Source organism: Drosophila serrata, unplaced genomic scaffold (genome assembly GCF_035046125.1).
Source record: "Drosophila serrata isolate PLE 108 unplaced genomic scaffold, ASM3504612v1 contig_373, whole genome shotgun sequence".
Taxonomy (NCBI): Eukaryota; Metazoa; Arthropoda; class Insecta; order Diptera; family Drosophilidae; genus Drosophila; species Drosophila serrata.
The window spans coordinates 525,657-543,204 of record NW_028257271.1 but is presented as its reverse complement, the minus strand read 5'-3'; the positions used below and the strand labels follow the sequence as shown (position 1 = coordinate 543,204).

The window sequence follows — 17,548 nt, the reverse complement described above, 5'->3', positions numbered from 1 at the left end:
TTCTGGAATTTTATTTAATTCAAAATTAACATGTTCTTCATATATTCCCTCATTTTGTGCGATAGTGATTAATGATCTTAAGTCTTCAATGTTATGATGAGCCAAAATAGTGAATAATTGTATTGGTAATTTTCTGATCAATATTTTAATGGAATCTTTAATCGCCTGAAGATAAATAAGAAAGTCTGGCTGGTTACCTTCTAGATGCAATTTCGAAATTAGTATTTGACGTCGTCTTTCTGCTTCTTCGCAGAATGCTTATTTTAGTTTATTTTTGATTTCACTTTTTAAAGTTGAAGTGTTTGTTTAAATTAATTTTCTTAAAATTTATTTGTTGTTATTAACTTTTAGGTGCCGTTGGACTTATTGTGTTTTTGTTTTGTTTTGTTCTTCCACTTTTTGTTGGACAACCGAATTGGAATTATAATCCAAGTTGAAGTGTTTTAAAATTGTGAGTCGAACGAATGTCCCGTCAGTTGACTAAGGACAACGCTAAGTTGAATTAAAACAAACGAATATTCCGCTTCACGTCTTTATTCAATTGATCTCAGCTTAAGACTAAATTATTGTGACAAAAATCTTACTTCTACTGCCCTTTGTTTACAAGAGTTGGGAAGCGAGATCGCCCGCTTGGGATATTGATTGAAGAATTATTTATGTTATTGAGAAGGAGCATTGCTTGCTCCGGATGTGGATTGTTTACATTGGTTCAGCGTGGGATCGCCTACGCTGCAGATTCATATTTGTTGGAACTTAACAGAATTTATGAATATGTCACTATATATATATACCCAATTTCATTTCCCAATAAAAAAAATTTTGAATTTTATTTTATTTAATTTATTATGATAATTTATTTTTTTATTTTATTTTTTTTTTATATATATATTTATATATATATATATATATATATATATATATAAATATATTTTTTTTTCACAATTTTATTTTAAGCTCTCTTCATCAGGTCAGGTATGTTTATCAGATCCGATCAGGTCGTACAACCAGGTCTGTTTATCAGATCTGATCAGGTCGTACAACCAGGTCTATTTATCACTCCTGTTAATACCAGGTCTGTTTATCAGATCAGATCAGGTCGTACAACCAGGTCTGTTTATCAGACCTGTTAATACCAGGTCTGTTTATCAGATCAGGTCTTACAACCAGGTCTGTTTATCAGACCTGTTAATACCAGGTCTGATTATTACATCAGATAATACCACACCTCTTTAAATATATAAATATATATATATATATCTCATATATATCATATATCATATATCATATATCATATATATATATATATATTATATATATATATATATATATATATATATATATGCTTATGATTAATAAATTTTTTCTCAGTACATTCCCAACCCCAAGACTGAAATAACCACTCTTGCTCTTCGAATTTAAATATTTTCAAATTACATCACAATGAACCAAAATATTTTATCACAATTAAATAAAACTCGAAATGCTTTGAAAAAAAAGTTTTCAGAGTTAAAACAATTTAAGACCCAGAATATTATGGGTTTGGAAGAAACATTTAAACCCATAACTGATCCATTAAATGAACTTGTTAATAATAATAATAATATTAACAAAAAATTCCTGTCCAATACAGAGGGAGACAATCAAAATGATCAATTTTGAATTTGACAAAGAGAATAAAACTCCGCTTATGAAAAAAAGGAAACTAACATTTTACACTGCAGCTACAAAAAATTCAAAACCCAAATATGATGCATACAAACCATTGGATTGGAGATTAAAAAGTGATGATGATTATGATAATATTTCTGGTGGGGATGAGGTGGACGAGAACGATCAATTTTATTCCCAATCAGCTATAGATGATGATTCTTCATTCTCACCACCGGATCATCACTCACATCAATCATCACCAGTATTATCAAATCAAGCAACTGCTCACACAACTCAAACCTCCCCCCATACATCACCATTGATGAGATCTCCACCCTCAGTGCTTGAAGAGAGTTCAAAAAATTTTAATGTTAGTGAACTAGCACGAGATCATATTTTGGATAAAACATATGGACCATACAAAAATGACTCTGGTCAATTAATGTTGGGGAATAATCAAATAAATGTATCAAATAATACAATTGAGTTTGAGGATGGGCAAAACTGGAAACTCACTAGCGGATTATATTCTTTAATATTCCATCATCTTCCAAAAAATTATAATACAGATGATCTGGAGCTATATAGAGAAATTTTACAAAAAACTAATGCCTACCGAAGAAATTTTCTACCAAACGGACAAGTGATAGGAACGAGAGCATTAAAATATTCTCAAATTATCAAACCACTTTTAGCTAATTTACCCGTCACCAAGTCTACACCCAAACGCAATAAAGAAAACGTAACCGGGTCTGGTTTTATGTCACTTGAAAGGAATAAACCTAATTATGTATACTGGGACGATCCAAATGAGTTAGTGGAACGACTTCAACTTTTAATAGCTTCGGAAACAGCTGGAAATACAAATCACACAAACGAGAGCTCCGAGAGGCCAAAATTATATTCTAATTTAGTATATATTTATGTTGTAATATTCAAATGAGATTATACTCATCATGACCGTTGACAAGTTTGGACGTTATATCCATGAAAAGCAGAACACTAATAATTTAAAACGATATGAGAAAACTAAGACGGGACTCTACCTAGATACTGATGGAAACTTTAATATACAAAAAAGGCGTATAAAAAATGGTGGCTTCCCAAAAGAAAACGCAGACATCGTCATCAAAGAATATGTTTATAAAGCTATTCATGAGTTGAGAGTATCCTTAACATCATTGATTACAAAATTTCAAGAAGCAATTGGTCAAAGTTTTGATGGTGTTACGGCAATCGATACTGATACAGAGGGTAATTTTAATATTCAACGTGAAAAAAATGTTGGGATTCCCAAAGAAGCTATAGATATAGCGAACAAGGAATATGTCGACAAGTCTGTAAAGAGGCTGAGGGATTCTATTATTTCACATCAACAAGATTTAATTGTTAGTATTCCTGATGAGAAAACTGCAGATATTGAAGATCGAATAGAGAGACTTGAGGTTGTTGTCTCATCTATTATTGAAAAAATAAGATTTTCGAAATAATTGAATAGTCTTTTACCTGATAATGAGTAGGCGAGGAATTATTAATGAATTGCACGCTGCCTCGAATAATGGATATCGCTTCCTACTAACAGTAATTGACACATTCTCGAAATTTGCGTGGGGTGAAGCACTTAAGTCTAAGTCTGCAAAAGATGTTGTTGAAGCAATGGAGAAAATATTTAAATCTGGGCGTGGAGTACCAAAACATCTACAAACAGATGACGGAAAAGAGTTTTTTAACGAACAATTTAAGTCTTTGATGAAACGATATCAAATAAATCATTATTCAACATTTAGTACTTTAAAGGCTTCAATTGTTGAGAGATTCAACAGAACATTAAAAGAACTTATGTGGAAAGAGTTTTCTTACAACGGGAGCTATAAGTGGGTTGAAATCTACAAAAAATTAATTAACTTTTACAACAACAAAATACACAGGACTATAAAAATGGCTCCTATCGATGTGAATGTTGAGAATGAGAAACGCATCTTGGGAACGGTATACAATAATATAAAAATGTTTACAGGTAGCAAACTGAAAATTGGTGACAATGTTCGAATTTCAAAATATAAGGGAGTATTTGAGAAATCGTACACACCTAATTGGAATGTTGAAATTTTTAGGATATACAAAGTTCAAAATACATATCCAACCACATATCTACTAGAAGACTTGAATGGAAATCCTATTAAGGGTGGATTCTATAAGGAAGAGCTAAAAAAAACTAGATTCCCCAATACCTACCTAGTTGAGAAGGTACTTAAAAGAGAGGGAAAAAGATGTCTTGTACGTTCGTTGGGTTTCCCGAAAACCGACGACAGCTGGATAAATAACTCTGAAATTTTATAATGAAATAAAGACACAAGCAGTTTTATGTTTTATTTTGGATATTTATTTATTTATATATTTTTTTGTATTTTTTTTTTTTCATTGATTCAATTTTATTCTAATCTTAATATTATATACACATAGATTTAATTTATTTTTAGTCTTAAAGTAAGTATTTTTAAATAAATTATTATACTAGAAATACAAAATAAATGATGTTTTTATTTAAATACAATTTTTGGATCTCTCATTTTATCCATTGAAATATAATGCCAAATTAAATTTTCTTCGAATTCGTCGAGCGCACTTTCGGTATCTTCTAATTTTCTTTTAAGAGTTCCTCTCTCACCCTCATTATTTGGGGTGTTTCCTAGAGCAAACATTCGGCTAAGCCAAACCCTTGAATCTGCTTCTAGAGCTGCCATACAGCCTTCAATTTCCCTACGAACTGTTTTATAATGACCTATTGCTAGAGTGGATATTCCATCATCTCATATAACTCTTTTGTCATCCTTATTATCTAAAGTTATTTTTGTAATTTTTAATGTACTAATTTCATGCCCTCTCGACCTAAACATGTACATGCTATCACTTTCTTGTTGTCCTGTGAACAAAAAATTTTTATAATTGTTAAAAGTAATCTTCTCCAAACAACTTCGTTTCACTCCCTTATTTTTTTTAACACATGTTTCAGGCTCGCTACCTACACCCGCTGCTGTGTAGGCATACATTTTTGAGCGAAGACCCACAAACTCAGTCATTGACCTACCCTGCAGTTCGTCTTTGAAGAACCCTAAGCGCTTCTTATTACACTGCTGGAAATTATATAGCCTAGGCAATTGATCTGGATATTCAGATGTATCAAATTTTAAAGCAACATCTTCACGAATGTCACTATATAAATCCTCTGTTTTAATAGAGTAGATAAATGAATCTGTATCCATATAGTTTAATTTAAGTGCATTCTGAAATTTGGGTTTCATATATGAGTAGTGAAAATCATACATCTTCCATTTGGATAACTCCAACACTACAAAACCCAGGTATGTTGGCTTATCACAAACGTTATGAAGTCTATTCATTTGAATTGCATACATGTTTTCACTAAACTTTGTTGCACTATGAAAATTGGATCTGGCTATTAAGTCCCTCGCACATAATCTAGGACGCCCACCTTTGGGACCCACAGGTGGGGCTTCCCATTCTGTTACTAGGCGAATGTCCTTGCGCTTTAAGCTCTCCTCCATCGTCTTCCCGTAGACACTGTTGTTTAAAAGCTTAAAAAAGTCTTTCTCAAAATTACTTTTAGCCCTAGTCCTATGCTCTGTGTTAATATTAATATATTTCTTAAGCCAAGGTTTTTGCTTGAATTCGAGGATACTATGTACCTTTTTGAGCTCTAAGCCATTACCTATACACTGCTTTAAAGTTTTATAGTGTATGATATATTTGGTTTTATTACAAAGATCGGCTATTAATTTTGGAGTCTTTGAGGTTTTTGAAGGGAGTCTGTTTCCAGGACAGAAAGGCAGGTCATTGTGTTCATCGTGAAGCGAGTATGGATATTTCAAGTCTACCTCTAAAATATATCCATACTTGCTTTCATCACAAATAGAATTAATATTGAACATTTCTATTTCTGGTTGATTCAACCATTTAAAATTTCCATAAGGGAGTGCTTCTGACATTGCCCATCCATATAAATTATTAGCATCCACATACATTAAATATTCTGACTCCTTACTCGGGTCAAAATCTTGAAGATATTGGGGTTTGCTTTGGTATATCTATGACTACTTTGAACAAGTCCCCCTCGAATTCCAGATTGAATATATGTTATCATATCAATATCAGTCAGTAATTCGAGGGATATTCCTGTAGTTTTCAACATCGCATCCCATGACAAGCCTGGAGTTGTATAATAATGGGCTGGATCGAGTTGGTAGATATTTGAACAAATAGCCCTAAAGTTCTGAAAAACGTCTGTGAGCAACAAAACATCTGTCTTTAGGTAGAGTTCCAAATAATCTCTAAGTGTTTGACACTTGAAGTGACTCCAAACCTGAACGGCATGCAGATAATCAGCTTCAGAGCATTCGGAGTCTGTTAATTTACTATAAAAATTTTCTCGAGGTGGGAGAGAGGTTTGTAATAATTTTTTTTCAGAATCCAAGTATTCATATGGGAATACACCTTTCCTACGAAGTAGAGAGAAATCTTTTATGTCTGGAAATTAATTTCGAAGAACTTTGAAATCCCCTTCATTTAAATTTCCTGCAAGTTTGTCTAGGCTAGAGGGCATGAAGCGAATGGTATATAAAAATCTAATTTCCATCTTATTTTTCCCTAATGGAATATATTTTGAAATGGAAATATATAATTCCTTATTCAAAGGAATTATTTTAATTTCTCCATCAATCTCCCCAAGTTCTTTCACAAACAAGTGTGAATCGTATTTGGATAGATTGTGGAAGAAAACAGGTATAAAATCTCCTGTCTTATATTTAAGGTTGCACTCACTATGTGCTGCACCTCGAAATTGCCCAGTAAAATGGCAGTGATCCCTCACTCTATCGCTACCTAAAATTCCCTTACATATGTGACAATTGAGGGCCTCGTCAAAATCATATGAATCCTGTGCACTCATTTGGAGTGGTACTACATAATTCATGTAGTTTTGGTATATAGCGGACAAATCGGATGTTAAACTATCTACAAAAGTGCGCCCGACATTTAATCCGGTCTTGGATACAAATTTTTCTAAAGAGGGGTCGAATGAACATTTTATATAGTAAGCAAAGGCTATCGGGACATGCTCACTTACTAATTGGGTTTTTTCACTTACATCTATTGTTGTGGGCTCAAGTATGCATTCGAAGTGTGCATACACAGCGAAGGGCACCTCCAGCTGGCGATGGACATTCTTAAATTTGAGCTAATTTTCCTCTTCCTTCGGTTGTTGACTCACAACGTTGGTGCATCTTTCGGAGTGCCGGTGAGCCCTTTCCTCCCTCGTTGAAAAGGATGCACTTGTTGCAGAACCATCGCCTACTTCCTTTTCTTCCTAACTGTGAAGATAGGAGGCTGGAATTTAACAATAAAAAATTGAGTTAGTCCATTATCATCATACCATATACTTATATATTTACTTATTTTTTCTTTTATTTTTATTTATTTATTTATTTTTTGTATTATTTTTATTTTAGTTATTTATTATTATTTTTTTTTTTTGAGTGTGCTTACCCGGAAATATTCTTGATCCACACATAATGTCCGTGAATATCGGTGGTTGGTCCATTCAGATATAGCAAATTAACATGATGCTGCTTCTCAGTTCCATTTGTAAATAGGGGTCCAAAAATAGTGTCCTTATCCTCGTCATACCCAAACACATTAAGACTTATTTGATGGTTTTGTTGGATGAATACATTTATTTTATCCGTTTTCATTGGGAATGTCAACCCAGTTAAATCGATCCTTATGTTGTTTGTGTGTATGATGGTTGATTTGATATCAACATCATACACACAACACCGCTCTCCCTTTTCCTTTGGGTTTAATCCGGATACGATTGCCCACTTAAAACAGAAAACATCCTTGTTCTGTACATTGACGCATGCTCTACGGGCTTTAAGGCGTGCAGGTAGATCGAAATATTCCGATCCTTTGAGAGGAACACATTGAAGCATGTTCAACTCCACCCTAAGTATGCGTCCATCCACTGTCCTTCTCTTGGAACTCATCCATTTTCGATTTTATACTATCCGTATGGGAATCGTATAAATCAAATAAGTTGGATGATATCGTAACCAAACTCATCTTACTTTGGAACGATTTAATTTCCACTTGCGTTTCATGTTTTTTTACTAACATGTACTCCGCAAACAGCTCAAAATTTATTTTTGAAGCTGTATGGAAACTGAGGACTCTTTCAATATGAGGGAGCAGCGCCTGGCCCGCTTCATGCAAAAATTCACCAGGAATCCTTAGAGCTGCTCCCTCATTCGTAAACATATATTGAAGGATACGTCCCTTGTATCCATCAATAATTTGATTTACTTGTCCATCTAGGGGTCGGGTAGCAAAATATTTGTGCTGTTCTGTGCGAACATGGTGATGCCATTGCACATTAATTGGAAGGTTCTGCTGACAGGAGTTACAGAAAATTCCTTGCATGTTGTTGAAGTTGTTGTTCTTGGCATACATTTTGGTACTGATGATGTTGATGACGGTGATGAAGATGAAGATGAAGATGATGATGATGATGATGATGATGATAATGATGAAGATGAAGATGAAGATGAAGATGAAGATGAAGATGAAGATGAAGATGAAGATGAAGATGAAGATGAAGATGAAGATGAAGATGAAGATGAAGAATTTGTTTTTTGTTGATTGTTTTTTGTTGATTGTTTTTTGTTGATTGTTGATTGTTTTTTGTTTTTGATTTTTATTTAATTTAATTTAATAATTTTTTTTTTCTGTTCTGTGCTTTTACACTTTTGTAGTTTTGCACTTTTGTACGTTTGCACTTTATAAATTTTGTGTAAACTTTATAAATTTTGAACAAACTTTTTAAAATTTATTTAATTTTTCCACTCTGGATAGATCAAACCGTCAACTAGAAGTGATTCTTAGTACTCAACTAGTCCATACGCGGACCCTCGAAAATCAGAAAATGTACAGCAAACACTTGACATTTTCTTACCCTTTCCATCCTTTTTAAAGCCAGCTCCGCCTTCACTGAGAAACCGTTACAAGTGTATCCCTTTCACCCACCACCCCTATTTAGATAAGCTAATTGTATATATCATCACACGCATTCGAACATCTCCAGATGCAATGAGTGTGGGAAAACCCCTTCCTCCCATCCTTTTTCAAGGAGGGAATTGTGTGTTTCTCTCCTTCTATGGGAAAACAAATAAACTTTTCAAGTATCTCTCAAGGAAAATCACATCCATCCCTTTTTAAGTGAGGATCGTGGGTGAACGTCCACGTGCGTGAACGGGATCGAGCAGAGCGTGGGCGTGGAATTTTCCATTTCACCCCCGTCCCTTTTTTAAGTGAGGATTGAGGGTCAACGTCCAAGTGTGCTCGAGGATCGAGCAGAGCGTGGGCGTGGAATTTTCCGTTAGCACCCTTCTTCAATTCCACCCCCGTCCCTTTTTTAAGTGAGGATTGTAGGTCAACGTCCACGTGCGTGAACGGGATCGATGCGGCCCAGGATCGCTGCGGTGCGACCTTTTCAATTGCCTCCCCCGTCCCTTTCTTTAAGTGAGGGTCGTGGGAACGTACACGTGCGCTCCGGGATCCCTCGGGATCGCTCCCCTCCCTTTCGCACTCGTATCCACATCCTTGTTGGGGCGCTTGAACACTTGTTCACAAGTGTCCTTTTACATACACTGACCCTAATTAATTGCATCTTTATTACCCCCATCCATTGACAGGTTGACAGCTAACCCTCATTAATTGCATTTTTATTACTCAAAGCAATTAAATGTTTTGACAGCTATTTTTTAAATACCCCTTTTGCCGACATCAAAGGTCCCGAAAATCCCGTTTCTATACTACTAACGGCGTGTAGGAATAACTCTTCCCAGGAATAATCATACCACTGCGCCTTCTACGTCTTCTAATCCCGACCCAAAAAACTAACCTACTCTCTAGGTATTTCCTATCATAATGCAAGAGGCTTACGTAGTAAGCTTCCAAACTTGTATTCTGATAGTCTTTCGTTTGCATCTCAGGTTATAGTGCTCACAGAAACCTGGTTAAAACCGGAGATTCTGAGCTTCGAAGAATTTCCAGCGGTATTCACAGTATATCGGCTAGATCGCCCTATCAGACGCGGGGGTGGAGTTCTTATAGCGGTGGACTCCTCACTAACTTCAGAATTATAAACCTTTGATGAATGCAACGAAGTTTAATTCCTCTGTGTGAAGCTATCTATCAAAGCTAGCTCCATTTTTATTACCTGTTCCTAGATACCTCCACTGTCGGAACTTCCTATTTATTGGAATCCCCTTTTCGCTATTCAGATGGTTTCCAGTAGACTTTTGGATAGAGACCAGTTGGTAGACCTAGGAAATTTTATTTTATTTTTTTTAAATTTAACACTAAACATAAGCGTAAAACAAATCCTTCCTCGCTTTCATTTGAAAATACTACCGCAAATAATGATCAGGCAATAGCCGATCTATTTTTTCAAACAACCTATTCTAGCTCTTCGTATATATACCTGACTTATTCCTACGACATACCCAAATCAAACTTGATTTTCTGTCCTAGCCTAAACGAAAGCTCTCTCCATTTAGATCTTCATCGTGTCAAGCCAGTTTATTCGACAGGTCCCGACAGAATTCCTAACAGTGTGCTAGGTATTGTGCCAACGCCCTGTGCTATCCCCTTCTTAAATTGTTTACCTTGTCCTTAGAAACCACCCACTTTCCCATTATTTGGAAGGAATCGTTTATTATTCCTCCCCACAAAAAAGGAAGCAAATTGGATCCCAGCAATTATACAGGAATCTCTAAGTTGTCGGCCATCCCTATACTTTTTGAAAATATTATCACCCCTCACTTACAGCACCTTTGTAGATCAGTTATTTTTCCATGTCAACATGGTTTTATTAAGATAAGATCAACAACAACAAATCTTTTGGAGCTCTTTTCCTATATTATAAAGGGCTTCCATAAGATTTTCAGACAGATGTAATCTATACTATTTTCAGTAAAGCATTTCACTCTGTTAACGTCAGAGCTTTGCGTGCAAAACAATGACGTTGCCTACCAGTCAGATTTACAAACAGATCTTAATAATTTTCAAACTTGGTGCCGTGTAAACTTATTAAACTTAAATGGCTCGAAATGCAAGCTTATGACATTCTCTCGTGTTGTTCCTAAGCTTTCTACTTACAAGCTGAACTGCTGCTCTTTGGAAAGAATTAATTCTGTTGACGATTTGGGCGTCCGCTTGGACCCAAAACTTGACTTTATTGATCATATTTCGTCTATGGTGAATAGAGCCAGGGGTGTGCTTGGATTTATTAAACGGTGGTCGAAGGAATTCAATGAATGGGAGGTAGGTTACAGTGGTGAGGCCCATTTCTGGGGCCTCCAATTAGAGCTAAGCTCCTTTTTGTTCCACTCCCTCTGTTTGTTGTTGTTGTTCACTATCAGTACCACCCAGAGTCAGTAAGGAAACCTAGGATTGCTGAAACATTTAGCTTTCCTATACTTCCCACTGACTCCATCTGGTTGGCACCAAAGTGGCGAAATCTGATGTAGTTAAGCGCTGGGCAGAAGCAGAGCAGATGTTCCGGTGTCTCTTGCTCTGTATGTTGCTTACAGCTTCTACAGATTGCATTGTATGGTAGTCCCAACTTCATTGCGTGCGAACCGATCACCCAATGTCCCGTGGTGAGTGCCGTGAACCTGCTAATATCCCGCTTGCTGTTGTATAGCAGTTCCCTGGTTCGTTTCTTGTCGTACCTCGGCCAACATTCCCTTGACCTTCTGTGATCGGTCTTACTTTGCTATTCTTTATTAGATATCTGCTTAAAGTGGTTATGGATCCTTGTCTGGATCGCGTTTAGGGTGATCGGTAATTCTAAGTCAGAACTTAGCCCTGCCGAGCCTGCACGGGCTGCCTTCTCATTTCCTGGGATCTCGTTGTGTCCCGGTACCCATGTTACTTGTACCTTATTTTTGTCGACTATTCTATTAAGGGCCTTCTTGCATTCTGCCACTAGTCGTGAGTTCGTTTTCACGGCAGATAGGGATTTTATAGCCACTTGGCTATCCGAGTAGATCCGCACTCTGGTGTCCCTGAGGCCCTGCCTGAAGGAAAGTTCGACTGCTTCCCTTATGGCTTGTAACTCAACCTGAAAGACCGTCGCTGATTTGGAGAGATTGAGAACCTTTTCGATTCCCAAATTTTCAGCGTAGATCCCAGCCCCTACGCCGCAGCTCATTTTTGAGCCATCGGTGTAGAGGGACACCTCGTTCTCCATTACTACTTTGCCCCTACTCCAGTCTTCCCTTGATGGGAATGAGGTCGAGAATGTGTTCCCGAATTTCATCTCCGCGATTATGTAGTCGGTCTTAACGTCTGTGTTAATGCTGCTGCTTTCAAGGATCTTGCCGAGCCTGGCGCCGTAATCCCTCCAGCAATTGCTTGCTTTCAGTCTTACTGCGCTCTGTGTTGCAATGTCCTTCACGAACAGCTCTATCGGCATTATATCCAGGATAGCGTTGAGAGCAGCCGCGGGGCATGAGCGCATTGCACCCACGGCCCCCGCACTCGCTGCCCGTTGTATCCGTGTCAGCTTCGTTCTATTGTAAGCCCTAGTTAGTGCCGGCCAGCATACTAGGGTTCCGTATGTTAGAATTGGCCGTACCACTGCAGTGTACAGCCATAGAATTATCTTTGGGTGCAGTCCCCAATTGTTCCCAAACATTTTTCTGCAGGAGTAGAATGCAATGCTTGCTATCCTTACTCTTTCTGCAATGTTTTCTTTCGATGAGAGCTTTTTATCCAGAATTACTCCTAGATACTTCGCTCGCTCCGCTAGTTTTAGCTCCATGTCGTTTATACTGAGCATTTTGAAGGGTGGTATCTTAGTTCTTCGTGCGAAGAGCATAAACTCCGTTTTAGTGGGGTTGATACCTAGTCCGCAGGTTTTTGCCCATTTATATAATCGACCAAGCGCACCCGTCATTATTTCACTAATAACGTCAGGGTATGGTCCTGATACTAGCAGTAGTACGTCGTCTGCGTATGCAACTGCTTTAACCACCCGTATTGAGATTTGTCAATATGGCGTTCATATTTGTGAGCCAGAGTAGGGGCGATAATACCCCGCCCTGAGGTGTGCCTCTCTTCACAGTCCGCGTGAGGTGAGTGCCACTCAGTTCGGCTGTGATCGTCCTGCTCTTTAGCATGACTCCGATCCACTCTCTGATGCCTCTCTCAATACCTAGCAAGTTGAGGGAGCCCAGGATAGAGTCGGGGTTCACTTTGTTGAAAGCGCCTTCGATGTCTAGGAAGGCTGCCATTGTGTATTGCTGGTGGTGTAATGTCTTCTCGACATGATGTACAACTACGTGAAGCGCTGTTTCCGTTGATTTTCCCATGCGGGTGTGGACGTCCAGGAGTCTCTCTAGTGTCTTCAGGGCGAAGGAGGTGAGACTTATCGGTCTATAATCCTTAGATAGGATATGCCTTCTTTTTCCCGGTATCGGTATAAAAATGACTTTTGCCTCAATCCACAGGAATGGGATGTGCGTCAGTCTTAAACAAGCTTCGTAAATGGCGTTTAGCCATTTGCAAATGATATCCTTGGCTGTTTGTAGCATTGCCGGTATTAAGCCGTCTGTGTGGAGTGGAAAAATCTGCCAAGTTTTTGTATAGTTTCAGGCCACACACTAATTGGGCAACTTTAATGTCTCTCAATTTTACAATTTATCTATACATCTATACATATATATAAAGAGGAAAGGTTTGATTTTTTGTTTGTTTGTTTGTATGAATTGAATAGGCTCCGAAACTACTTGGCAGATTTGAAAAATTCTTTCACTGTTGGAAAGCTACATCATTCCTGAGTGACATAGGCTATATTTCATTTAAAAAAAATAGGCATCCTTACTAAAATTACGATAACGTAATCCAAGGTGTTAAAAAATATCAAAAAACTACCTTATATCTACCGCCCTCTACAGGCAGCCAGCTGAATCAAAGCATTTCCTGTCAAACATTCAAAACATATTGAAATAAGGAATTGGAGATAAAAATTTTATGTTTTTGTTCAGGTTCAGTAAGAAACGAAGTCATGCCACCCAAGAAGTCGAGTTTGGGTCGTCGTACTCGCAATACAGAAGCAAACAGACGTAAGATTACGAATATGACTGACGAAGAACGGGCCTCCATCCGAGAGACTGAGCGGCTGAGAGCAATGCAGATGCACAACGAAGAATCAGCAGAAAGACGAGCAGATAGGCTTGAGAGAAAACGATTGAGAGTTAGGCAGTCGATTTGATTCACTCTCAAAATAATGAACGCGAAAGGGCAAGGGTAGCTGAAGCGCGTTTACAGCTTGCAGAAGATCAAAACCTGCAATACAATCGTCTTGCATTCAGATATAATCCAACTATTGATTACAGCTCGAATCGAATGTCGTTATTGGCCGGATGCATCAGGTCTGCATATACTGTCAGGCCTCTTCGATTGAATCAGACGAAACTTCGGTCCGAGGAATATATCCATTTGCGGGATGCTGTGATGAATGACCGTAATACAACCAACGTTGGAAAGCTCACGATTTTGCCATCCTCATACATAGGTAGTCCACGCCACATGCATAAATATGGTCAAAATGACATGGCATATGTTCGTTGCTACGGCCGTCCAGATTTATTTATCACCTTCACATGCAATCCAGCTTGGGACGAGATAGTACAGCTGTTATTTCCTGGACAATCGTATAGGGATAGGCATGACATCACAGCCCGTGTTTTCAGACAAAAGCTCAAGCCACTGATGGATCTTATTGTGAAACATGGAGTTTTTGGATCTGTGCGGTGCTGGATGTATTCAGTAGAATGGCAGAAGAGAGGATTGCCGCATGCGCACATACTGATTTGGCTGTATGATAAAATTACTCCAGATGAAATCGACGATGTTATATGCGCTGAGATTCCACGGGCCGAGGTTGATACGGATTTGCATGAAGTTGTCATCAAGAACATGATCCATGGCCCATGTGGTACCCTCAACCCATGTTCACCATGCATGGTAGACGGGAAGTGTTTCAAGCGATATCCTCGAGCATTTACAGCCAACACCGTAACAGGAGACGATGGATATCCTCTGTATAGGAGACGGTCAACTGAAGATGGAGGGACTTCGGCAAATTTAAACATGAGAATTGGTGATATTGAGGTAGACAATCGTTGGGTGGTTCCATACTCACCACTATTGTCAAAATCATACAAAGCGCACATCAACGTAGAATATTGCAATTCCGTGAAATCGATTAAATATAACTGCAAGTACGTGAATAAAGGCAGCGATATGGCAGTTTTTGGTGTTCAGGCAGAAAATGGTGACAACAATGCAGTACGAGTTGTCGATAAAATATCTCAATACCAGGCTGGAAGATACATAAGCAGCAACGAGGCTGCATGGAGAATTTTTTCGTTCCCCATTCATGAACGCTATCCAGCTTTAGTTCACTTGGCAGTCCATTTGGAGAATGGTCAACGTGTCTATTTCACAGAAAGAAATGTGCAAGAAAGAGTCCTGAATCCGCCAGCGACAACTTTGACTGCCTTCTTCACCTTATGCCAGGAAGATGATTTTGCCAGAACCTTGATGTATTCAGAAGTGCCCTCTTAACCATAATATGCCACAGAGAAACGTGGCAGGGTACAGCTAGTATTATAATATAAAAAAAAAATATCCATCGCAGTGCAATTTAAAAAAATTATGTCACAATGTGGAGTGAAAAGTGTTCCCTCGCAGTCGTTCGGGCACTTCTTCTTTAGTTTCGAGATCTTAATTTCCTCTGATGGAGACAGCTTTAAATTAGCTTTGGCAATATTTTGAATTGCAGGGTAGGATGATGTGTGTGTGTGGCTGTGGTTTTTCTTTCACTTAGTAAATTTTTTATATGATCAAGTTCGGCATGTAATTTTACCGAATTGTTCCAATTTAATTTACTTCCGCTATTTAGTAGCTTCAGTAATTCAGCCCTTCTGGCTTTTAACTTTTTTACCACACCACTGCGTTTAGCACACATCACACTCTACTCACTGCCATGAAGTTGATATTCCATTCTCCACGCTAATCTTCTCTGTATCGTTCCAATTTTAGTATATGTTCTGCCATGTAGTTCTTGCAACGTTCTTTTACTGCTGATCCATCGATGTCACGGTCGCCATGTACAATTAATATTATTTCCCGATCCAAATCCACAATTGAATAAGATTCATCAGTTTTTTGGAGTTTTGGAGTTTGTTCTTTATTTTATTTGGTTTTTGATTCCGGAGCTGCCGTTGTTGCCGCTCCGAGCTTGATTGGGTATCTGTACTTATCAATATGTCTTAACAGCTAAAGAAATCTAAGTCTCGTAGCTGCGCTGCCAACAGCGGCAGCGAAGAGACAGTTAAATATTCTTAAATACATAGCTCGCTCGCTAAGGCTGAGCGCGAAGGTATATGCACATACATACATGAAGTCCGCTCGTGTTGCATTTATGCTGACACTACCACAGCCTGTGTGCGGGCCAATGTACGATGATCGTTTCATATTTCGGCCACTTAGGCTTATGGCCGGGACTTTAAATTATGTAAACACTGCAACAAAGTGTGTACAGTGTGAACCCATAAAGTACTCTTGGTACAGTGGGTATTCACTATATGTGCATACTACACGTGTGCACGCAACTATTCTAATTTGTGTATATAATTGGATTTATTTCCCAATTTAGTTGTGCTGCTAGTCTAGCTTTTGCATATTTTGCATTCCTTTTTGTGCCTTCTTCGTCCAGCTAAACGTTTTTGCTATCTATTTATCGCCCACGCTCTTCCACTCTCTCGCTTTAGCTGTGACTCTTCACTTCTTTCTTCCTAGCTCTGTTCTAGTTTTTTATGCTCTTTTTTTCAAGTACAAGTACAGTGGTAAGTCCTTATAAAGTCCGTAAATATTGTCTGTTTCGCCAAAAACATTCAAATAGGCTATTTCTGAAGGTGACCTTACAATCGGCTGCTGGCTGTGCGACAACGTCATGCACGCCAAGTGTATTGGGGTTGCAGCTCGGACGGTGGACGATGTAAAAAAAAACATCGGCCTGCGTTACTGTCGCGATGTGGAAAGGGAGATGTCTTTCATGCGGCAAACCAAAAACGGTTTTACGGGCATTTAAACCAGTTGTCGCAAAACACTTGATATGTTCTTGGCGCTGGACACCCAATTTAATAGCCCTTCGCTATTAAATGAGTCTCCTAGGCGAAAAAAAACGCTAATGGTGGGCAGCCTGCAGACGGACCCCAACTACATGCAACGGGCTCTCAGCAGCAGCCTCCCTCGGCACAGCCCTCGACCCCAGCATTAATACCAAGTGTGCTGGGATCGATTGCTAGAAAAGATTCGGTATCCGAATGTGCAGCGGGAGTGCCCGTACCGCCGGTGATTTCTGTCTTATCCCCTGGGGGGTCGCAAATATTATCCCCTTAAAGTCCCGTGCACACAAATATATCTGCCCAGGGTGTTAGGCCCCGGAATACCGGCCGACAATGGCACGGCAGATAACCAATCTGCCTTGCCAAAAGCCCTTAAAGCGGTTCCACCTACGAGACATATTTTTGTTTCGCGGCTCTCCCCTGATCAAACATCGGAAGATGTTCTCGTCTTTATACAAGGCACACCCAAGCCGTTAATTACAGATAAAAGTGGAAAAGTTTAAATTTTCTTACGCTAGGGATATTTCATCTTTTAGAATAAATGTCCCTAACGAGCTATTTAACACTATTTACTATCGCAACTTCTGGCCAGAGTACATTGTTGTTAAGGAGTTCGAAGC

General features: G+C 38.4%; 1 protein-coding gene across 1 annotated transcript; it reads right to left on the bottom strand.

The window, feature by feature from the left end:
* Positions 1 to 4,868: 4,868 nt before the first annotated feature.
* LOC147642683 (uncharacterized) lies at positions 4,869 to 8,340 on the bottom strand. Its single transcript, XM_086839442.1, has 2 exons — positions 7,213 to 8,340; positions 4,869 to 7,053 (listed from the first exon to the last, which is right to left on the bottom strand). The coding sequence occupies exon 1, from the start codon at positions 8,173 to 8,175 to the stop codon at positions 7,672 to 7,674; it is 504 nt and encodes a 167-aa protein (XP_086695568.1). The 5' UTR covers positions 8,176 to 8,340; the 3' UTR covers positions 4,869 to 7,053; positions 7,213 to 7,671.
* Between the last annotated feature and the right edge of the window lie 9,208 nt (positions 8,341 to 17,548).

Coding starts and splice junctions, on each gene's coding strand:
- LOC147642683 (XM_086839442.1), bottom strand. CDS start 8,175: ATGTATGCCAAGAACAACAACTTCAACAACATGCAAGGAATTTTCTGT.